This window comes from Martes martes, assembly GCF_963455335.1.
Source record: "Martes martes genome assembly, chromosome: 4".
NCBI lineage: Eukaryota > Metazoa > Chordata > Mammalia > Carnivora > Mustelidae > Martes > Martes martes.
This window is the reverse complement of record NC_137891.1, coordinates 37,292,699-37,318,333: the sequence shown is the minus strand read 5'-3', so window position 1 is coordinate 37,318,333 and position 25,635 is coordinate 37,292,699. Positions and strand designations below refer to the sequence as shown.

The window sequence follows — 25,635 nt, the reverse complement described above, 5'->3', positions numbered from 1 at the left end:
AGCTCAGGGTCACGAGATGGAGATCTGCATCCAGCTCAGCACGGCTCTGTGCTGAGCATGGAGCCTGTTTGGGGTCCTCGCTCTCCCTCTCCCTCTGCCCCTTCCACTGCTCTCTCTCTCTCTCTCTCAAAAATAAATAATAAATGTATCTTAAATATTGTTACTACATTTTTCACGTACCTGTCACTAAATTACTGTTGTTGTTTGGGGATTCCTGTCACTTTTCTCCTGTATTGGATCTCTTGTCTCCTGGACCCCACATTCTTCTTTCTTATTGCAGTTGCTTTTTGTGGAACACATTTCTTATTGTAAAATATGTATTATTTGTGGTGTCTTTAATATATATGTGATATTAATTATAAAACAAATTATATTACAATGGGCTTATGTGGCAGGAAACACTTCACAGTAATTTGAACCTAACTGTAATTTCATTTCTTTATATGGAATTTAGAAAAATCTTTTAACTTTTAAGATTGAATTATACATTCTTGAATTTAAATAAGAATTTTAAACTCTCCATTTAAAAGTATGCAGTTAATTTCTTTAAAAGATTTTAATAATACTTATGCATTCTACTATAGGAAAAAATATATATATTAAATTGTATTTTCTAATTGACTTTAGTTATGACTCCCGTTTTCCAGTTATCCTATATTTATCTTCTCCTATTCATTCCTTCCTGATATGTATTTGAGTGACTCATTGCTCAGGAGCAAACGCATTGTTACATGTGGGAAGTGTTACATTTGGGAAGTTACAAGTGGGTGGAATTTATGTTGTCTTCGAATGCTGCCCAAGAATCTACACTGAATATTCAGAAGCACCAAAAGGTGGAATAGGAATACATATGACAATTTTTGCTCATTTGAAAATTCTGTGCAAAAGTTTTTAAAAAGAGGATATTTCGGGGCACCGTGGGTTAAAGCCTCTGCCTTCGGCTTGGGTCATGACCCCACGGTCCTGGGATTGAGCCCCGCATCGGACTCTCTGCTTGACGGGAGGCCTGCTTTCCCCTCTCTCTCTACTTGCCTCTCTGCTTACTTGTGATCTCTGTCTGTCAAATAAATAAATAAAATCTTTAAAAAGAGGATCTTTCTCTTGCTTACTCCCCTCCATCTTTCTATCTCTGTCTCTGTGTGGTTCACTTTTCATAGGAGTTAGTACTAATAGTAATTGTATTGTTTAAATAATCTGCAATGTTATAGAATTAATGGGCTTTCGTATCTAATCCAAGAACTCATCTACCTTTTATTACGACTCTCTGTTCCTACCATATGGCCGTTACTTTTCTAGATACTGGAGATATAGTTGAGAGCAACATTGACAAATACCTCTTACTTGGTACTCCATATATCCCAACAGAGCTAATAATATTTTATTAAAAAATATATATAGAAATGCAAAAATGTATTCATGGAATGCATATAACCTGCACATAAATTATGAGTGGGATATTATGCTTTAGTTAAGTTCGATGTGAGTTGCTTTTTATCAGTGAGGGATTAAATACTTTGCTAGAATGGAATTGCAACTTGTTACACTTCAGCTTTGTGTTTTACGTCAGAATGTTAGCCTGTGTTTCATCTAGGCAAATCTCTTGCTTCTGTACGTTAAAAGCTATAATTTGCAGTGGTTTATTGAGTGGTTATAATAATCCTTCCTTTCACATTGTGAATTAAGTTTGTAAAATAAAAAAGGGAGATAATATTCTATGCTCATGACCAATATAGAAATTGCTTTTTGCCTAAAAAATAAAGCTTCTTATTATTAAAGACATACTCACTTAAAATTTTTTTTATATGTAAATGCAGTTTAGTTGACTTATACTGTATAATTAGTTTCTGGGATAGAATTCAGTGATTCATCGGTTGCATATAACACCCAGTGCTCATTACATCAAGTGCCTTCCTTAATGTCCATCACCAGTTACCCCATTCCCTACCCCCCTCCCCTCCAGCAATGTCAGTTTGTTTCCTATAATTAGGAGTCTTACAGTTTGCCTCCATCTCTGTTTTGTCTTATTTTATTCTTCCTTCTCTTCCCCTATGTTCATCTGTTTTGTTTCTTAAATTCCACATATGAGTGAAATCATGTGGTAGACATATTCGCTTTTAATGAGATAATTCATTTTCCATAAAATTCATTATTTTTAAAGTGCATAATTTAATGGTTTTTAGTATATTTGCAAGGTTGTGCAACAATCACCATTTTCTAATTCTGGAACATTTTAATCACTCCCCAAAGAACCACGTATCTATTAGCAGTTACTTTCCATCCCCCTCACCCCAAGCACTGGCATCTTCTTCTTTTTTTTTTTTTTTAAGATTTTATTATTTTTTTTTAAGATTTTATTTATTTATTTGACAGAGAGAGATCACAAGTAGGCAGAGAGGCAGGCAGAGAGAGAGGGGGAAGCAGGCTCCCTGCTGAGCAGAGAGCCCGATGTGGGGCTCGATCCCAGGACCCTGGGACCATGACCTGAGCCGAAGGCAGAGGCTTTAACCCACTGAGTCACCCAGGTGCCCCAGCACTGGCATCTTCTAATCCCTCCTTTTTTCTCCGTGGTTTTGCTTGTTCTAGCCATTTCATGTAAGTGGAATCATGCAGTCTGTGGTTTTCTATGACTGACTTCTTTCACTTAACGTGTGTTCAAGGTATGGTGTAGGCATGAACCAGTACTTCCTTCATTGTGATGGACAAATAATTTATCATTATATGGCTCTACCACATTTTGCTTATCCATTCAACCATTCATGTTTGTGTTATTCCCACGTTTTGCTATTATGAATCCTGCTTTGAAAAGTTGGGTACAAGCTTTTGAGTGGACATATGATTTTAGTTCTCTTGGTACATACCTAGGAATAAAATTGTTGGGTCGTATTGTGACTGTATATTTTGCTTCTTGAGGAAATGCCAAAGTGTTTTTGAAAGTATTTGCATCATTTTATGCTCCCACGAGCAGTATACGAGGCTGGAATTTCTCCACATCTTTTTCTCCACCGTTGCTAACTTTTCTTTTTTATTACAGCTGTCCTACTTGGTGTGAAGTGATATAAAGCTTACTATTTTGTAGGAGGAATTAACACAATTTTACAATCTTGATTTTTAGGTGCTGTACTTCTTTGTAGTGTACAAGGAGTAGCAGTTAATATTGACCCAGTCTTATACACCTGGCTTATTTATCAGCCACAGAAACGAACCAGTAGACATATGCAGCAGGTGAGATATTTTTATAATTTACTCTCTTAATGAATAAATCTTTTTCTTAGTCATTTGTTACAGTTATGTATTGTCGGAATTGATTTTTTTTAAAAGATTTTATTTATTTATTTGACACGCAGAGAGAGAAATCACAAGTAGGCAGAGAGGCAGGAAGAGAGAGAGGGGGAAGCAGGCTCTCCGCAGAGCAGAGAGCCTGATGTGGGACTCGATCCCAGGACCCAGAGATCATGACCTGAGCCAAAGGCAGAAGCTTAACCCACTGAGCCACCCAGGCACCCCCGGAATTGATTTTTTAAATGGATGTACCACAATTCCTTTGTCCTCCATTCTACCCCTTTCAAGCAATTCTGTTCTTTCATTTCTAAACAGTAAGTTACTGTTTCCTTGACCATTGAAGTGAATTTCTATGCAATTGCTGGTAAAGCAGAAACACTGGAGAGACTAATTTAGGTAGTTCTATTTTACTGAATTTCTTTCCTTCATAATGCCTAGATGTTTGTTCTGAGTGTCTGATGTGTAAGAATTGCGTAGAAAATATTAGCGTTTGTTTTTATTATCTCTGTATTTCCTCTTCATCTTTAGGTTTACTCAACAAGTATTTATTGAGTGCCAAACCCCTGTATTGGGATGGTTGGTATAAAAGAGTTGGGTTGTATGCTTATTTAAAAGGGTATAAATTGCAAAGTAAAGAGTACCTAATTGTAGTTCCTGGAATGCTTAAGTGTAATATTCTATGTGATGATGCTTAAATGGAATTCTTAGAGATGGGTTTTATTTTTCCCATTTTAAAAATGAAGAAACTGATGCTTATTGACATTTACCTACATATTGTCACATGTAGTAAATGGCAGAACGAAATGTTTTTCAGGACAAATATATGCTACCTTGCATTGCATTTTCCTATTGACTTAATTGTAATTTTATAGTACTCTAATTGGAATGACTTGGTATTTGTTTTAGTAGGGAACATTCATGAATTTGCCTGTCATCCTTGCACAGGGGCCATGCTAATGTTCTCTGTATTGTTCCAGTTTTAGTATATGTGCTGCCAAAGTGAGTGCTGCATCTTTTCTCTGAAGTAACTTTTTTTTTTTCCTTTCTGTAATTTTTTTTAATTAAATTTTTTATTTATTTTCAGCGTAACAGTATTCATTGTTTTTTCACCACACCCAGTGCTCCATGCAATCTGTGCCCTCCCTAATACCCACCACCTGGTTCCCCCACCCTCCCACCCCCGCCCCTTCAAAACCCTCAGGTTGTTTTTCAGAGTCCATAGTCTCTCATGGTTCACCTCCCCTTCCAATTTCCCTCAACTCCCTTCTCCTCTCTGAAGTAACTTAAAGCCAGGTGATAGAAAAATACACAATTTTATAATTAAATAAGACAAAAATGGATTGAATATTTCAACCCATGTCTCAAGGAGTATCTTTTAAAGGGTTTTCTTCACCCTGTCTTAATTTGAAACTACAGCTTCCATTCCCCAGTTTCATTGTTCTTTTTTATCAAATAGTTAGAGACCATGAGGCACTGTGCTAGATACTGGGGCTACAGAAATAAAAGTTAATTTTTAGTATATCCCTCCCTCTAGAGTTATTTACTGTATTTAGGAATATGAAGGAATATAGTAATACCATTTTTAGAAATTGCTATATTAGATCTATATAGGGTTATGTGGAAAAAGATAAAGAAGAATAGTTCTTATAGGCAGATGAGGTTGTTAAAAGGAGGAATTAAGACAGTTGAGTTGAGCATTACAGCAGTAAACCAGACCAGGAAGGTTGTTCTAGACTGACCTGTGTGAGCAGAGGAAAAACAATAACAACAACAACAAAATCCCACTAATTTGGTAAGAAAGGAACCTTCAGTGATTCCAGACTAGAGCCAATTGTTATAGAGACTGGTAGGAATTGGAAGCCAATTCATAAAAGATTTTTTTTAATTTTTTTATTTTAATAAACATATAATGTATTTTTATCCCCAGGGGTACAGGTCTGTGAATCGTCAGGTTTACACATTGCACAGCACTCATCATAGCCCATACCCTCCCCAATGTCCATTTACCCACCACCCTCTCCCGTCCCCCCTCCCCCCCACAACCCTCAGTCTGTTTCTTGAGATTGAGTCTTTTATGGTTTGTCTCCCTCCCAATCCCATCTTTTCATTTTTTCTTTTCCTACCTCCTCCCAACGCCCCCCCGCCTTGCATCTCCACTTCCTCATATCAAAGAGATCATATGATAGTTGTCTTTCTCCGATTGACTTATTTTGCTAAGCATGATACCCTCTAGTTCCATCCACGTCGTCGCAAATGGCAAGATTTCATGTCTTTTGATGGCTGCATAGTATTCCATTGTGTATATATACCACATCTTCTTTATCCATTCATCTGTTGATGGACATCTAGGCTCTTTCCATAGTTTGGCTGTTGTGGACATTGCTGCTATAAACATTCGGGTGCACGTGCCCCTTCGGAGCACCACGTTTGTATCTTTAGGATATATACCCAGTAGTGCAATTGCTGGGTCGTAGGGTAGCTCTATTTTCAGTATTTTGAGGAACCTCCACACTGTTTTCCAGAGTGGTTGCACCAGCTTGCATTCCCACCAACAGTGTAGGAGGGTTCCCCTCTCTCCGCATCCTTGCCAGCATCTGTCATTTCTTGACTTGTTAATTTTAGCCATTCTGACTGGTGTGAGGTGGTATCTCATTGTGGTTTTGATTTGTATTTCCCTGATGCCGAGTGATGTGGAGCATTTTTTCATGTGTCTATTGGCCATCTGGATGTCTTCTTTGCAGAAATGTCTGTTCATGTCCTCTGCCCATTTCTTGACTGGATTATTTGTTCTTTGGGTATTGAGTTTGATAAGCTCTTTATAGATTTTGGATACTAGCCCTTTATCTGATATGTCGTTTGCAAATATCTTCTCCCATTCTGTCAGTTGTCTTTTGGTTTTGTTAACTGTTTCCTTTGCTGTGCAAAAGCTTTTGATCTTGATGAAATCCCGATAGTTCATTTTTGCCCTTGCTTCTGTTGCCTTTGGCGATGTTCCTAGGAAGAAGTTGCTGCGGTTGAGGTCAAAGAGGTTGCTGCCTGCATTGTCCTCAAGGATTTTGATAGATTCCTTTCTCACATTGAGGTCCTTCATCCATTTTGAGTCTATTTTCGTGTGTGGTGTAAGGAAATAGTCCAATTTCATTTTTCTGCATGTGGCTGTCCAATTTTCCCAGCACCATTTGTTGAAGAGGCTGTTGGATATTCATTGGATATTCTTTCCTGCTTTGTCGAAGATTAGTTGACCATAGAGTTGAGGGTCTATTTCTGGGCTCTCTATTCTGTTCCATTGGTCTATATGTCTGTTTTTGTGCCAGTACCATACTGTCTTGATGATGACAGCTTTGTAATAGAGCTTGAAGTCTGGAATTGTGATGCCACCGACTTTGGCTTTCTTTTTCAATATTCCTTTGGCTATTCGAGGTCTTTTCTGGTTCCATATAAATTTTAGGATTATTTGTTCTATTTCTTTAAAAAAGATGGATGGGATTTTGATAGGGATTGCATTAAATGTGTAGATTGCTTTAGGTAGAATAGACATTTTCACAATATTTGTTCTTCCAATCCATGAGCATGGAATATTTTTCCATTTCTTTGTGTCTTCCTCAATTTCTTTCATGAGTACTTTATAGTTTTCTGAGAATAGATTCTTTGCCTCTTTGGTTAGATTTATTCCTAGGTATCTTATGGTTTGGGGTAAAGATTTTTTTTTTTAAGATTTTATTTATTTATTTGATAGACAGAGATCACAAGTAGGCAGAGAGGCAGGCAGAGATAGAGGGGAGGAAGCAGGCTCCCTACTGAGCAGGGAGCCCGATGTGGGGCTCGATCCCAGGACCCTGGGATCATGACCTGAGCTGAAGGCAGAGGCTTTAACCCACTGAGCTACCCAGGCGCCCCAAAGATTTTTTTTTTAATACAGAGTGTTTGCAACTTTATCCAGAAGGGTAAAGAAGAACTATAGGAACCTAATATAAAGAGATTTGAATTTTAGGAGGTTTTCTCTAACAGAATGTTGAATAAAACTAACGAGGAAGAGGCAATACAGAGATAATAAAAATGAAAGTGAACATTTACTGTGCAGTTGTTATGCATCAGATACTCAGAACGAAAATCCGGGCACTGTGAGCGCAAATAGGCCAGTAAAAAACAGAACCACCTAAACTAGTCTTTCCACCATCTCTGCTTTACCAGCAGTTGCATAGAAATCCACCTTAACAGTCAATGACACTAATGTCAGGGTGCATTTGAGAAATATTTTAGATGTAAGTTCCTTTAATTGTGCAATAATTGATGTGTTAGTTTTCAGGTGTACAACATAGTGATTTGATATTTGTGTGTATTTTGAAATTATCACCACAACAAGTAGTTAACATCCGTCACTACAGACAGCTACAGATTTTTTTCCTTTTGATGAGAGCTTAAGATCTACTCTCTTGACAAATTTTTGAATATACAATATGGTACTTTTAACTATAGTCATATTGCTGTCCATTACATCTCATGACTTAATTTGTTTTTTAAGTGGAAGTTTGTACCTTTTGACCCCATTCACCTCAACTGCCCCCATGAGTTTGTCTTTTTTTTTTTTTTAATATACCATATATAAGTGAAATCAATATGACATTTTTCTTTCTCTTATTTCACTTAGCCTAACTACATTATTATTTGGTCCATCCATATTGTCACAAATGAGAAGACTTCTTTTTTATGGCTGAATAATATCCTTTTGTACTGTAAATTCTCATTGGTTATTTTATAAATGACGCAATTATGTCAAGTTATGCTAGAGATATCCCTGAAGATCAGACAATGTTCCAGCATCTTTTTTTTTGTCCTAGCATCTTAAGTAGATCGATTCATTTGATTGATAACAACCATCTTTAAAGATTTTTATATTTAATTTTATTTTTATTATAACTATTTAAAATTAAATGTAAATATATATTTTAAAAATTTCCAAGTTCAAAATAATAGTTTTGTTTAAAAGTAATACTAATAAATACCCATAACCCTACTCATCCAGAGTTAAAATTATATTGGGATAAATATCTTCATAGCTAAATCTTTGGATTTTTTTTTAAGTATTCACTTAGAATATATTTTTGAAAGTGTAATTAATAGTTAAAGGCATGTATTGAGGGGCCTGGGTGGCTCATTCAATTAAGTGTCTGCCTTTGGCGCTGGTCGTGACCTTGGGTTGCTGGGATTGAGCCCCAGGTCAGACTCCCTGCTCAGCAGGGAGTCTGCTTCTCCCTCTCCCTGTCCCCCTCACTTGTGCTTCCTTTTTCTCTCTTTCTCAAATAAGTAAGTAAAATCTTTAAAAAAAATTAGTTAAAGGCATATATTTTCAAATATTCTGAAGCCTTTGTTATATTGCGACTTACCTTCCACAGTTGGTTACAGTTTACATTTTCACCAGCACTTCACAGTATTACTATTTTACTGTGGTTCATCATATCTCAAAAATATACTTTTAAAAATATACTTAACCTACTATTTTATTCTTACTTTTTTTTAAACATGGGTAATTGAGAGATTAGCGTAATTGATCCCTGTGACTGTATCATCCAGCTTTAATAATTATCACTCATGACTACTCATCTTTACTTTTTAAACTCTATTGGGTGAAAAATGCTAATATTCAGTAGTGGTGAAAAAATAGAAAATGGATAAACTCATACTACTGTTATGAGTGAAAATCGATGAATTGGCAATATCCAGTAAAATTGAAAATAGGCATTGGGGCACCTGGGTGGCTCAGTGCGTTAAGCCTCTGCCCTCGGGTCAGGTCATGATCTCAGGGTTCTAGGATTGAGCCCCACATCGGACTCTCTGCTCAGCAGGGAGCCTGCTTCCCCCTCTCTCTGTGCCTGCCTCTCTGCCTACTTGTGATCTCTCTCTCTGTCAAATAAATGAATAAAATCTTAAAAAAAAACAATTCTAGTCCTTATAGTTTATTAAAAAAAAATTGAAAATAGACATAGCCTCTAAGCCCTAAATCCCACTTTTTAATAAAGATATGCTTTTAACACATATACTCATAGGAGCCTAAAGAGTCATGGAAAAGCCTCTTACTGCAGTATTTATTGCAGTCATGTAAAACTGGAGACAACTTGAATGACTGTAAGGAAGTAGATAAAAAAGTATGATGTATTCACATGATATGATAATTTATTAGTAGAGATTATACGATAGGTTTTAATATGTATGTCTCAAATTATACCTAATGCAAAAACCAGTTTTCCAAGGATATATGTAATATGAGAGCATTTATGTACATTTTCCCAAAACTACCCTTAGAAATAAATAAATGGTGAAATAAGTGGTGTATATGAGTGTGTGTAAGTAAAGATAGTTGTTAAAACATGCATTTCATGGATTATATCAGTATCATAATAGTGGTTGATTCCAGGAGAAATGGGCAGGTGGTTAGCAGTTGGAGGGATTTTAACCATATCTGTAATACTTAATTGGTCTCTTTTTTTAAAAAAAGGAAATACAATAAAAATGTAAAGAGCCCGTAACTATTAGATGTAATGAGAATGTGGATGTTGTTTTTCTTTATAATTTCCTATACTTTTACATTTATTAAATTAATAAGAGGGAGAGTTTTCTGAGAAGAACAGCAAAAGCTTTTAGGTATTTTGAGATCATGGGATATTGATGCATCAAGGATAGGAGAAATCCGAGGCTAGCATACACTGATATTTGAGGAAATATCTAGTACCAGAAGGTAGAAGCATATTAGTAGAAACATGGAAGCTGGCTAAAAATAAATATTGTTTATTTTTATATTTTTGACTGGAATAGCCATATTTCTAGAAAAGTGGAGGAAATCAAATCATTTTACTCTATATCCAGTATCTCTTCATGCCTGACATGTGGTTTATGTATTAATAATCATTCAGCAAATATTTATGGAGCATCTTTTGGACACTGTTGTAGGTATTTGGAATACAGTTCTGTAGGAGACATATCAGAGCCTGCTGTCTTGCTAGGGGGGGTTTGTTAGGGCTTTTAGTATATTGTTGCCTTTGTGAAAATGCACCCAGTTTCAGCCACCAAAAGGAAGGGTTTTTTGTTTGTTTGTTTTTGGGTATTACCAATATTATGGCTCTTATGAATCTCATCTTTCAGCTATTTTTTTTAAAGATTTTATTTATTTATTTGACAGAGAGAGATCACAAGTAGGCAGAGAGGCAGGCAGAGAGGAGGAGGGCTCCCTGTTGAGCAGAGAGTCCAGAGCGGGGCTCGATCCCAGGACCCCGGGATCATGACTTGAGCTGAAGGCAGAGGCTTAACCCACTGAGCCACTCAGGTGTCCATCTTCCAGCTATTTTGCTTGAATTAAATATCACACTATACAGAATATAATTTTTCTCTAATACATTAATTTGAATTTGAACATGGTTTATAAATGATGGCCAAGAAATTCAGGGGATTGTGGAATCACTAAGTACTAGAACATATAGGGGTTTTTAAGTAGACATCTCCACTCCCATATTTTATAGTTGAGGAATTTTAAATACATCAAAACTTAATATGTCGAACGTTTCTCGTCTAGGTCTTAAAATACTAATTTCCTATTCAGATTTTATAAATATGAGTTTTACTAAATTCTTAATATGCAAGTAGGTACTATACATCGTGATGTTTCCCACAAATATATTTAACCTTTCCATTTTCTCACTATCAGCTTCCTTGTCCTTTTACTCAGTTGAAGTAGCAACTTTAAAATACTTTGCCTTTTTCCCCCCTCTATCTCATGGCTTGATTGATTTGCTGCATTGTTAGATAATGTACCTATGTTCTGATTGGGATGTTTGTATAATTGAATTAATACTAAATAAGTAATAAATGTTGGGTGAGGCTTAAAGTTGGATCTTGAAGAATGTGGTGTTGTGCTGTTGAGAGCAACGTTAGACTGCACTGCTCTCGAGCAGCCCCTCCAGAGCTACCATCAGACGCAGCTGTGTTACAGTTAGCAGCTGTTGTTGCCCACGCTGCAATTGCCTTCTCAATTTGTGGCTAAAACCCAACATTTCATGATTGTTTTCCACCCAGTTCAACACTGATCTTTGATCCTGCAGCAAACTTTAAAAATACCTTTTTTTTTTCCTTTTTGCCAAAAATCTGACAAGATTGTATTGGGCGTCATCAGCAGTAACATCAGACTTTATTTCAGTGAATAAAGATGAAACAGCTGCCTTATTGTCCAATTCAGCACTCATGCATTCAATATAGGATCATAATGTTTTCCAGCTTTCTCTAACTGTGGATACTTTTCTGTGCTTTTTAAATATGCTACGTATATCACTTTGTCAGACAAAATGTAGAGATTTTCAGCAATTCTTTATTAAGTTGAACTGTAAAATGTAATTACTTTATACAAGTACGTCTCTAAAGTATCATTTTATAAGGATAACTTTTTATTTTCTAATAATCACAATTTTCAAAGCTGATTTTAGTTTTGATTTGCCCTTACTGTATTATCTTTATGCTTCTTACTGAGATTTATTTTAAATTTCATTTATTTTCAAGCTGTCTTAGTTTCACACAGAATTGTAATTTCATGCTGAAACTAGTAAGTGTCCCTGTGTGAATCTGTGTGCATAAGAGAGACAGGTAAAGAGAGAGGGAAAAACTGTGAAAGGTACAGATTGACTGATTGATTTCAAGTAATAAACTTCACCACTTATGAAGGCTTTTCCTCGATGTCACCATGTTTAACCTTCACTGCTTATAATTCAGTGTTTCATTTGCCTCTCTCCAGCAGCCTGTTGTAGCTGTTCCTCTTGTTATGCCAATTAGCAGAAGGAAAGACGATGAGGTGTCTGTTGGAAGTGCACCCCTGGCAAAGCAGCAGTCATATCAGGCCTCTGAATATGCCAGCAGCCCTATAAAAACAAAAACAGTAACAGGTATGTATCAAGAATTCTGAAGGGTCTGTGATTTTACCCTAACTCTAAGCTCAAGTAAGTTATCAACTTATCCAGGCTACAGTTTCATGAATGCCAGCCAAAGACATGAGACTCTTGGAATGGAGACAAAGGATTTTATTATCTTGCAGCATTAGCAGTAACCTAGGTTATTAGCATTTTCTTGTGTCCCTGTCCTAAGCCTCATTCCCACAGGGTGGCACCAGGGAGGTCAGATGCCACCTATACACAGTGGATTATGTTAGAGGAGAGGAACCCTCAATCAGGGAACCTGAACTTGCTATAATCGGTAGAAAACATGCCTGCCATTTTCTTTGGAGGGAGGCAATATTTGTAACTTGTAAGCCTAAGCCTTTGCTCAAAAGGAGGACTGTATCTCTGTCTTTTGAGTCTGTATGCTGTACAAATACCCTTGAAAACTGGGCACAAAGGCACTCACTGCTTTACTTTTAAGACTTGCAAAAACACTGGAGACCCGTAAAGAACCAAGTATGTTCTTTCTTGAAGTGAATTCTTGCAAAATATATCTCAATTTTCTTCCTCTCCCTTCTCTCACTCTCTCAGCTAGATCATCTCTGCAAATAAAGAACATAAATATTCTTCCATAAGACAATTTTTAAATCCCCATTTGTGTAATTGAAAAGAAAAGCATTTTATAATTGCATTTAAGTGGTATATTCTTGGTTAACTTGTAATGTTTGTGATGATCGGTCACATCTTCAGGATTTTTTCCTTAGATGCTAAGCTTTATTTCATATGACTTCTGTATTCTGAAGCATATTGGGAAAAGTTTCATATTTTCAGTAAATTAAAAACCACTTATTGAATGTCTGTACTGGGCAAAACTCTGTTGTGATATGGAGCGTAGATACATTAATTAGACATGATCCTCACCCTTAAGGAACTTAACATATATATCAAACTAACATTTCTAGTTTAGAGGAAAAGTACTATTTTCTGACCGTATTTAACAACAATAAAATGGTAACATGCATTTTTCTGGAGTTTTACACTTGTTATTTTACTTTTCTTAAAGTATTGTTGTTATGTTTATTTTGTGAAATTATTCAACTTCCACCTGTTAGCATCCACAAACCTTTTACTTTGTTAAGATTTTCTTTATCAAATGCCAAAAATGTCTGTGCTTAGTTTTTGGAACATAGGAAGCTGATCTGTAACTTAAGTATTGAATTTTTAATACAGAATTAGGTATTATTTCTTTAGATACTGTGCTAAGTTTTATACTTTAGATAAAGATTTATAAATATCACCTTTTTTTTTTTTGTGGGTGTGGAGGGCAGAGGGAGAGGGAAAGTGACAGTCTTAAGCAGGTCTATGCCCAGCACAGAGGAGCCTTGATGCAGGGCTAGTTCTTACGACCCTGAGATCATGACCTGAGCTGAAATTAAGAGTCAGACACATAATATGTACTGAGCCATCCAGGCACCCCATATAATTATTACCTCTTTTAAAAAAAAGATTTTATTTACTAATTTGACAGAGCACAAGCATGGAGAGTGGCAGGCAAAGGAAAAGGGAGAAGCAGGCTCCCCACAGAGCAGGGGGGGAGCCAGATGTGGGACTTGATCCCAGGTCATGGGATCATGACCCGAGCTGAAGGCAGTCCCTCAACCAACTGAGCCACCCGGGCACCCATCACCTCTTGATAAAACAAATAAAATGTCTACTAAAGAATCATTTGATAAAAGTAAATTTAATCTTGTATGCATATTAACCACATATTCTGACCTCTTGCTTACTATTTAGTCGTGTTCTTTAAATCACAGTTGATAATTGATTTAAAGTAATTGTTAAGGATGAATATCCTTAACAGGGAAAATGCTTAAGATCTCAATGAAATTACATGATAGAGGCATAGAAATTATGATCATAGGTATTTATTCTTTATGATTAGTGTATCTTCCTACTTGAAGGCTCACTATTTTTACTTCTCTGGAAACCTTGGTTTGTGGTAGTGCTCTCTTGAGAATGCTCTATGCTAACTAATTTCTTTACTTAGGATTAAATTTCAAAAATTTCAGTTGTATTTTTAATTATATTGCTGTTCCTCCTTCAGTTTTAATTTAAAAAATGTTTTATGAGTCCTTTGTATCTATTTCTAAGTGAAATTATCACTGTTGTACTCATTATTTACATTGCATTGTAAATTGAAATGAATTTGGTAATGCATTCATAGCCTTTTACATATCTTGTTTGTTTTTTTTACTATTATCATCTTAACCTTTAAATTGTATAGTTCAGTTAGTGTTAAATATATTCATATTATTATGAAATGTACATTTAAATTTTTAACTGAATTGTATAGTGGAGAACTGTCAGTGTTAATTTATGCCTGAATTCTTACTAAAATGAGTTTTTATATTTTCAACCTAACATCTAGTCTTGGTCTTAAGTTCATTCCCAACAATTATGTAGTGTTTTTGGCACATGAAGGCCAAAGCTTGGTGATACTGCACTGGCCTTGATTTTTGCTTGGTGATTATTCAACAAAAGCAGACATCTTCCTCTTCCAATCACAATTAACCAATGTTAAATAGCTGGCTGCAGGGAAAACATATGTTTGATTGTTGGAAATGTGTTGACAGCAGAACAACACTGTTTCAGTGATATAGGCACATAGGGCAGGCCAACCCAGAATAAAAGCATGTCTCACATGAAGATAATATATTATCACAGAATTCTAAGTAATCTTCTAGAGAATCTATTTTTGAAAACAGGGAAACCCCTAAAAACTATAACATCTGTTTACCCTATGTTTTGGAAATATTATGAAAATTAATTTGGAACTCTTGATAAAAATCTAATGGATATGAAAACTTTAAAAAGCAGAATGCTCTATAAATGATAGCTCTTTAAAAAATATTAGCTATTGTTCTCTTGCATGTTTAGATATTAGTTCTCAAGTCCAAAGCATTATAAGTATATGGTTAAAATAATAGAAGGCCTTTTAATTTGACTTCTCAAGTACTACAAAAATAATGATAAATTAAGATGTGATAATTATGTAAATTTTAGTAGATAATGCTACAGTTTCAGAGTACGGAAATTTGTCTTCTGACCATGGTGGTATAGTAGGGACTAGATTTATATTCCTGCTATAAATAAATAAGAAACTTGTCCAAATATATGGGAGAAAAAAAGCTTCTAGACATTGGACAGTAGGCTGTACAGGACTGTGATTTATCACAGAAAGAAAACAAAGCAGTTTAGCCCTAGGATTGCCTTGGCTTTCTGGCTAAAGGCACATTCCAGACCAAAGAACAGGGTGCGACGTATTAAGCTGAGCTCAGCTGTCTTGCTGAATTGAAGTTTAGGGAGGTAGAGTGACTGAAGTAGTAGGAGATGGAGATGATGGCAAATCATGGGATAAAATTGTAGAGAGAGAAAGTTGTGTAGCAAAAGAATTCCAGAAATCAGGAATAGTGTTCTCATTGAGTATTTGCTAAATCGTAAGACATGCCTGCATAGGATGAAACTCTGCATGGTTGGGCAAAGGATGACCTAGGAACCATAATCTGAATGATTGCCAGAGCTCATACAGGGCTGGAAGGCATTCAGGTTCCTATTGTCATAGTCTACAATCCTGTCAATTATTCAGGATATTCAGTAGAGACCTCAGGAAAGCCATACCCCCTGTGGTGGAGCTAAACTATCGAAAATGTAAAGGCTACCTTAGATTCACCTTAAGCAAGTTTTAAAAAGCCTCTGAAGCAACAAAAACAGTAGTTTTAAGTGCTGGCAATGAAGCCCAACACTATTAAGAGAAATGTAAGAATATCCAGACATGTAACAACTTAAAATCACAATGTCAAGCATTCAGATGCATAGAGAAGCATAGAGATGCAAAGAAGTAGGAATCTATGACCAGGAGAAAAATAAGCCAATAGAAATAAACTAAGAAATGGCATAGATGTTAGAATTAGCAGGTGTATTAAATACTTGTGCATTCAAACAGGTATTATAACTGTATTCAGGTATTTAAGGAAAGATGAGTACGTTTTAGAGGGAAATGGAAGATATAATTAAGAACCAAGCCCAACTCTAGAGTTGAAAAATATATGGGAAGGGAGAAACTGACTGGGTAGAATTAGCACTCTAGTAGGCATTGCAGAAGAAGAAATCAACCTTGAAGACCTAGTAATAGAAACTTGCCAAAATGAAGCACAAAGAGAATAAATGGGGGAAAAAGTGTATCAAATTTTAGTAGACTGTAGGATGATAATTAATTTGAGTAGTCAGAGTAGGTCTCATTGAAAGTTTGAACTGATATGAAGCCAGTAAAGGAGGGAGCCTTGCAAATAACTTTGGAGAAATCATACGGTATTTTACGTATCTTGGAATAAATTACCCGTCTAACCCCTTCACTTTATAACTATGGAGATGGATAAGTTGCTTGACCTCTTTATGAATCGAAGGTTAAAAATATTTAGTGAAAAAAATATTTAGTTCCAGATGGTGTATTTCACCCATCCCACCACCTACTTCCCCTCTGGTAACCATCAGTTTGTACTCTATAGTAAAGAGTTTGTTGGGTTTTGTTGTTGTTGTTTGTTTTGTTTTGTTTTTTGCTTATTTGCTTTGTTTCTTAAATTTCACATATGAGTGAAATCATATGGCCTTTATCTCTCTCTAACTGACGTATTTTGTTTAGCATAATACTCTTTGCCTCCATCCATGTTGTTGCAAATGGCAAATTTCATTCTTTTTTATGACTGAGTAATATTCCTGTGTGTGTGTGTGTGTGTGTGTGTGTGTGTGTGTGTGTGTATCATCCTCTTCATTAGTCAATGGGATAGGTAATGGGGATTAAGGAGGGCACTTGTGATCAGCACTAGGTGTATGGAAGTGTTGAACCACTATAAATAAAAACTTAAAAAAATAAATCTCTTGATATGAATATTTATATTGCTCCTTGATTTCATCCTTACAAAAAAATCTTTCTCAATTTGATTATTGTTTAACTCTGTTCTTCAGATTCCACTTGGCAGAGTGTTTTCTGGTGCTATATGAGGTGCTTTGCTATTTAGCAAATTACAGAGAATAACATTTGAAAAGTAGATAGCATCCTAGTTACGTTAGTTAACATATTTTCTCAATGTGTTAATGCACCTGTAGCAGACTCACAGACACACAAATAAAGTTCCAGATTATGACAGTCATTCTGTGATTATTAGTTGCCTTCCTTCTTTTCTTAACAGCATAACCAGCCATAGGAGTCAGATCTGTGCAAATCTAGTCATCTACTATTTTCCCTCTAATACCAAATATATAACCATCCAACTTCAGAGCATTCTTTTTTGTCAAGGGTTGGTTCTAATTTTTCAGTCCAGTCCCATGGGACTGAAATAGTGAAGAATTTTACATCAGAGCTTCCAATAAGGGTATAGTGGGAAACACCTAAACTTCTGTGATTAGCATGGAAGGGTCTGCCACTCTTTTTTTTTGTTAATTAAATTTTTTATTTATTTTCAGCGTAACAGTATTCATTGTTTTTTCACCATACCCAGTGCTCCATGCAATCTGTGCCCTCCCCAATACCCACCACCTGGTTCCCCCACCCTCCCACCCCCCGCCCCTTCAAAGCCCTCAGGTTGTTTTTCAGAGTCCATAGTCTCTCATGGTTCACCTCCCCTTCCAATTTCCCTCCACTCTCTTCTCCTCTTTAATTGGTGTCACTTCAGTGTTGCAGTGAAGTTGCTGGATGACACTAAGAAATGAAACACTACTGCTGACATATTTTTTTCTTCCCTAATATGTATGTTTATATATATCCCAGAATCAGCGATATAGTTTAAGAAATAAAAAAAATTATGTTTCAAGTGCTTACATTTCTTATCAGACATATGGAAATTCTATCTTATTTTCTCAAAGAAAATTAAATATGGAAAATCATGAAATTTTAAAATCACATTGTTTATATTACCGATAAAGGTTTCAGATATTTTTTGAAGAATTTTTTTTTTGACAATGAACTTTGGTTATTAGATAAAATATCTAATTGCATTTTTTTCTGATCTCATTTCAAAATATAGTATTTTTAAATTAAACAGTAGTTCAGTAATGTAGTTGTAATGATTGAGTTAATTCTGGCTGAAAATACCAGAAATCTCTCAATAGCAATGGTTTAAGTAAGATTGAGTTTTGTCTCTCATGTGAAAGCTTAAGGGTATATACCCCAAGGTCATATGGCTCCCCAAGGTATATGACTCTCCAAGGTCAGGTACTTTCTTATTCCACTATGAGTGGCTCCTGTTCCAGGCTTGATGAATGGTCCACAATGGATGCTTCAACTGCTTATCATGTCTGCATTTCAGTGAGCAAAAATCAGTAACAACAACAACAACAACAACAACAACAAACAGGAAGAAGAAGAAGAGAACACCTTATCTCTTTGAAAACTATACAGAAGTTGTACTGTTCACTTCTGCTTATATACTCTTGACTGGAAAAACTAGTCATATTTATTTGATCATATGTGATCATATCCAGAGCTGTATAGGATCTCAGGAATGTAGTCTGTATTTTTTAAGGCCTGGGTATGTGTGACCAAAAGGTTTGGGTTCTAACTAAAAAAAAGAGGAGAGTAGATAGTACAGGTTAATTTAGCTCATTACAGGTTACTTAGTACAGGTTATTTACTCTGCCATAGTAACTTAAAATGGAATGTCGTAAGCTGAAGTTTGGTGAGAAAAGTAGAAAATATTGTGCTTTAAGTGAGAATATCAGAAGACAAAGCTGGTAAAAGTGTTGTCATCTCTGAGATGTCGCTTAGGTTTTTCACAATGAGTGCTAGAGGCTTAGGATCCATTGCCTTTGGGATCTTACACAGTCAAAGCCACAAAGTGTGTGATCTCCCAGAGAAACCATATGAGAAGCAAAATGAGAAGAAAGCCCAAAATTAAATTTTTTTTTTTAAGATTTAATTTATTTATTTGACAGAGAGAGATCACAAGTAGGCAGAGAGGCAGGCAGAGAGGGAGGGGAAAGCAGGCTCCCCGCTGAGCAAAGAGTCCAACACGGGGCTCAATCCCAGGACCCTGAGATCATGACCTGAGCCAAAGGCAGAGGCTTAACCCACTAAGCCACCCAGGCGCCCCCAAAATTAAATTCTTTAAAGAGTAAAGAGAATGAACCAATGAAAAGATTGAGAAGCATCCTTCTGAGAATTAGGCAATATAAGTGTATACATATGAATATATACATGTGTATATTATTTTATACACACACACACACACATTATGCCATGTATATATATGGCATAATTGAAAAGCACTTCAAGATGAGGATGGGTAACTGCCTAGGATGCTGTAGATTCATTCAGAGCAATGAGGCAGAAATTGGCCAGAGAAGCTTTAGTTGTTAGGAAATGAATGGTAATTCAAACAGCCACTATGTACACCACTCCTTTCAGAAATTTCACTGTACAGACACTTGGGTATGTCTATAGAGAGGTAAAGAGAGAAGGAAGAATTGGAGATACAGGAACGTTGGGTATAATTGATACAGTGAGATCACAAATGAAGCAAAATATAAGATCTTATTAATAGATGTAGGACTTAATAGGAGAATTGCCTCTTCCTTTGAGACAGAGGTAAGAAGACTATATGTCAATTAGTTAATTTTCTTTCCTACAAGAGTTATGTAGGTTAAGTATTATTTTCTTTGCCCTGTTTGAGAATGTAAGAAATGAAGAAATGTGTAAGTTTTCAGTGTAAGACCCTGTTTTGCATATACAAGGAATGTGTTCCTTCTAAGAAAACAAGACCCTACACTTTTTACCTTCTTTTTTTGTTTTGTTTTGTTTTGTTTTGTATCCATTTACTATGGTACTCCAAGTTTGACATTCTGTCAAGGCTTTAAAAAAAATCATTTTATCCACAGCAGTATAACTTGTAGGATGGTTTGACATTGCAAGATTTCCAATTATTGCTGGTAGTAGTTGCTTCTGAAGGCACTGATGTATTTTGGAGTAGTTTTAAGAATTGTGCCTTATGAGTAAAATGGTTCACACCAATGTAGTTATTCATCTAAAAATGTTTAAATCATCCTTAATTTGGTTAAACTAGAATGTTGAGTGGGTATGTTCCTAGTTATAAGGTGGAATTAGTATTAATGTACAAGAAGTAAATATTTTTTGGACTTATGTATATTAGAAGTTGCTTACTTTAATCATGTAGTTTAGCATAAAATTTCATTCCTTTGTGATTAATTAGATATCCAATTTCTTTGGCAAATGTTAAAGCATTGGAAAATACTGCATAATATGCAATTGATTTTATTCTCTGAGGGATAAAATGTGGTTTAAAGTATATTTTCCCTTTTTGGAATAGAAAAAGGTTTAAAGTAAAATGAGGTATATCTAATGAAGTACATGAAAAATTAAAGAAACTTGGAAATACCATCCAGAAAGTAATCAGAGAACTTAAAGGAAAATATACAGTTACTAAATTGCTTCTTCCATTAGTACTTTGTAAGAACAATTATTTTTATTTCTAAATGTAGAATTTATGAGGAAAAATATTAACAGCCTGCAGAACTTAACATAATCTTTATAATTCAAATTATGTCTAAGTTAATTTCTAAGCTTATCTTTCTAAGACTTTCAACAGGTGCCCTATGATGATTTATAGCATCAGCCATAGTAGTCTAGATGGTTGTAGCTGTAGAGTATTTTTAACATTTTGATTTTTTAATGTTTCATAAACTATCCATTAATCATTTGATGATATTCTTTTATAGACAGACCTGGTAATTACACTACTCACTTGGCACTACTACATACCTGGATTTCTTGCATTGCTACTTTTCATATGAGGACTCCTCAAGTAATTGATCAGTTTATAAAGAATGTAATTTATGCTTCTTTAGTGTGTCTCCTATTGTGTCTGGCAGAATGTCTTTTAATTCGTGTAGAGTTTGTTAAGCAAACTAGGCTTATTGATTTTTATTTTTAAATATACTATAATTTGCATAGCATGCACATACTGTCTTTTCCTCTTGGAACTTTGATTCTTGAAAATTAGACTAGTAATTATTTCATATTTAAGTGGAAAAGATTTTTGTTCTCCTATTTCCTTGGCTCATTTGTTATTTCTCTAGGACTGTAAAGCAGAAGATTTATTTAGGTATGGTTTCTTTTAATATGTTCAAGTTTTACTCTGGTTTTTACTTTGAAAGTAGACTATAGACTCTATGAATTTGTTCAGTGGAGATGACTTTAGAAGGTAAAAATTTAATGCTGAGAAGTTAGTTTTAAATTCTACATTCTGTTGGGATTATTTTTCTTTTGACAACTGTCCCTACTACCTCACTCCTTCCTCTTTTAAATGTCCTAATCCAAGCCTAGATCAAAACAAAGGGGAAAAAACCCCCACAAAACCACTGTTTTTGGATTCCTTGAACACATCTGAGGTAGGCTCATATTTTGTTAAAGGCATTACTAAATAGTAAGGGAAGAATTAAAACAAGTACAGAGAACACAAACTATTTAAAAATAGTTAGTCTTTTGTAGCCTTCTACCTTTTTTCTTAGTGTATTCCTATCAGTAAAAATCCTTGAGCAAGCATCTGTAGTACACCGTTTATTGATTTATGCATTGTCTGTATCACTATAGTAATATACTATAAAGCATGCAAGATAATTTTACTTTTATTAACGTTTAAATGTTTTTATTCTGATAGAGTTTTAATATAGCAATCATATTTAAGTGAGACTAATATGCTTCATTTAAAAAATTTATAATACTGTGTTATAGTTAACACAGTATAACACAATATAAAGTATAAACACAGTATAACACAGTTATAAACACAGTATAACACAATATAGTTAACACAGTATAACACAATATAAAGGTTTGGTTTCTTTTTTACGTGTTTTTAAAATTTTTTTTATTTTTAAAGATTTTATTTGTTTATTGGAGAGAGGGAGAACATGAGAGAGAGAGCACCAGCAGGGGGAGCTGCAGAGGAAAAGGGAGAAATAGGCTCCCTGCTAAGCAGGAACCTGAGATCATGACCTGAGCCCAAGGCAGACACTTAACTGAATGAGCCACCCACGCACCCCAAGGTTTAGTTCTTAATTCACTTTATTTTATTTTATTTTTTAAATTCTAATTCACTTTATTTTAAAAGTTGATTTTAGTAGCTGACATTGGAAAGTCACCTCACTAAGATACATTTTATCTAAGAGGGAAATGGGCATCATTGATGCACTGAAGACACTTGTTTTTCAGTCCTATTCATTTTATCAGGGTCTTTGTTGACATCAGGCTAGTAAGTTTCCATCTTCCTTATATCAATAATATATTCTTCTAAATTAATGGAAAGGTGTTGCCTTTTCCTTTTAAATAAATTAGTGATATCTTTATTCCATATGTTTGGATACATGTGTTTTATATGGAATCTTTAAAAAATGTATATCCAAATTATGAGGATTAATTTAGTTAAAGGTAGAGAATAAAATTTGTAAATCTAGTTAACTATGTGCATATAAATTATAATATGCCACAATTAATTGAAAACAAATGAAAGAGTGAAACCCTGCCATTTTGTTCTTGTTATTAAATGTCTACTCTTCCTTCAGTATACTTAGCATTGTGTTTTCTGTAGCCTTATGACATGGAGAAGGACCTCAATGTGATTCTACTTTACTAAATATTAACAAACTGTGTCTTTCTCATTTTTAGATAAAAGTAAATATGAATAGGGGTGCCTGGATGGCTCAATGGGTTAAAGCCTCTGCCTTCAGCTCGGGTCATGATCTCAGGGTACAGGGATCGAGCCCCGCATCAGGCTCTCCGCTCCGCAGGGAGCCTGCTTCTTCCTCTCTCTCTGCCTGCCTCTCTGCCTAGTTGTGATTCCTCTCTGTCAAATAAATAAAATATATATTAAAAAAAGTAAGTATGAATAGATGTTCTCATATTTGTCCCCAGAAGCTCAATGGATGATCTTATAGTTTTGTACCCTCCATTATTGGAGTTCACTGCTGTCTTAGGTTGTTACTATATGGAAATTTAGGGTTGTCTGTAGGAAGTCCCTTTTATAAAGCATAGATGGGAGAGTGCCAAGGGTTAAACTGAGAAAAGTATTGGCTAATGTAGTTAAAGAAATCTTTTGGAGGTGGAGAAAAGATTAGAGGAGTAAAAATAGCATCTCTAAATACATAAGTTCAGGCAGAGTGTCTTAAGTACAATGGCCAGTGAATATGATAATGGAAGGACTGAGAGCCAAGGGAGGCAGAGTTTGAATAGTTCTTGAGGAAGTAAGCCTGGGAAATGGGGAAGTAAACCCCATGATGTGCTTGGGCATTTTGGAGTTTATGCAGGCTGTGTTATGATATTGCAAGGGCTGGGCAGGTACACCTATGGGGAAGGGAAGGAAAAATAAAATAAAAACAAAGAGGGAGGCAAACCATAAGAGATTCTTTTAACTCTAAGGAACAAACTGAGGGTTGCTGGAAGGGGTAATTGGATGATGGGCATTAAAGAGGCACTTGATGTAATGAGCACTGGGTGTTTTATGCAACTGATAAATCACTGAACTCTACCCCTGAAACTCATAATACACTGTATATTAACTAAATTGAATTTAAGTAAAAAATATTTTTTTTTAAATTGCTGTTTTCCTTCTAGTTGATAAATGACTCCTTTACTGGGGAAGACACATTTCTAAATTATTTTTTGACACATTTTTAAATTACAGAGGACTCTCATTGTAAAAGACAAACACTTTTAAAATTATCTTAAATTTGAAAAGACAGGGATAGTTTCCTGATTTGCATAACCAAAATGGTGAGAAAAGCAAAGATAGATCTTTTCCTTGGAATGATATACAAACAGAGACTCCATACCATTAGGACTATTTTTCTTTTCCTGTTGGCTTAACTTAATTTTATTGAAATAGGTTTCTTGACTTAGCAGTGTACACAGCTGTGATTTCTCTGGACTCACATACTTAATTCTCTGTGATCAAAGAGAAAGATCTGTTCTAGTATCTGTTGAAAACATACCTAAGAAGGATTTTGTTTGGCCTCCCTTAGGTCATGTGCATACATCTTAGACAATCACTGTGACCAGCGTGGTTGGGTACTGTGATGGCCCAGTGGCAGCCCTTTTTGAGGTTAGGGGCATGAGATGTGACACCAGAAAATAGAGGGCTAGCAGAAACATGGCTCCTGGGAATAATTTGTGAGTCAGCCATTCCAGTTTATGTCTACTAATTTTTCACTTTACAATTAGTCACAACAGATTTGAAACACAAAATGTTGATTATATAACACTAAATCACATTCACAGGTTTCTGTCTTAATAGGAAATAAGGTAGATGTTTTATGAATGTATTGCACACACAAGAATTAGGAGCCCAGGAGGAAAAGAATCTAGACTAGAAAGATATGGGATGCATAAAACAGATTGTGGCCTATAGTGGGTTTTTGTGTGTTTCTTAATCTAGAGCTTATTCATTTGGGAGAAAGGAATTAGGAAGTGTTTTCATCGTTCTGCTTTGCACAGTTTATTAATTTTGAAACTTTGTTTCATTATAAAGAATTTTTTCTAGTGATTCATTAATATGAATTCCAAGATTTCAGTTAATTTTAAAGTTCTTTGAGAAAGCATTGAAAAGTTTTTGAATATAGAGTTCTTCTTTGGAAGTAAGTAAGTTATTTTAGTTTTTACATGAACTGGCAAGAATTCAGCAAAAATTCAACCAAATTGTTTTGTATGCAGTCTTCCTCCCCCCTTTTTTAGCAGTCAGAACAAGATTATAGTTTCCAGATGAAATTCTGAATGTCACATAGTGATGACATATATTTTCCTGGTTGGCTCAGCATGAGATGCAATTTTGCATGCCATGTCACGCTGACTTGCAGTATCCAAAAAGCCATTATTTCCCAAGGGGCTTTCAAGAGTGATAGTATCGAATGTAGTTTGTATTTTGATGAAAAGTCTCAGGCATTATTGTAGTTTCTATGGCAAGTTGCTTAAAGCTTTATGTACTATCTAAACTCTAGAAATTTAAAAATAGTGTTACTATACAAAAGTCACTTTTTCTTCAAGTTACTTAAATTTATGTTGCCAAATTAAGTTGCCAAAAATAATGATCAGTGTAAGATACACAGTAAGTTAGGAAGGTACAGTGGAAAAACCAGTAGACTAGGGACCAAAAAATCTAGCTTTTGATCCTATCCCCGCTCCCATGTCAAGCTAACCTCATACACCTGCATTTTCTTCATTTATAGTATGGTAATAGGTATACCAACAATAGCTCAAAGATTTAAGTATTGTTGTAAGACTTAGAGTAAGATATGTGAAAGTTCTGTAAAATGGTAAAGCACATTCAGATAGAAAGTAAATAACAGGGGCGCCTGGGTGGCTCAGTGGGTTAAGGCCTCTGCC

The 25,635-nt window shown here is 35.3% G+C and overlaps 1 protein-coding gene across 1 annotated transcript in view; it reads left to right on the top strand.

The window, feature by feature from the left end:
* The window catches only part of VPS13B (vacuolar protein sorting 13 homolog B), a 611,735-nt gene that overhangs the window by 313,885 nt on the left and 272,215 nt on the right, over positions 1-25,635 (top strand). Inside the window, exons 19-20 of the mRNA XM_080801635.1 lie at positions 3,113-3,222; positions 12,053-12,200. Coding sequence (XP_080657761.1) covers positions 3,113-3,222; positions 12,053-12,200 — 258 coding nt within the window. The remainder of the gene's footprint in view (positions 1-3,112; positions 3,223-12,052; positions 12,201-25,635) is intronic.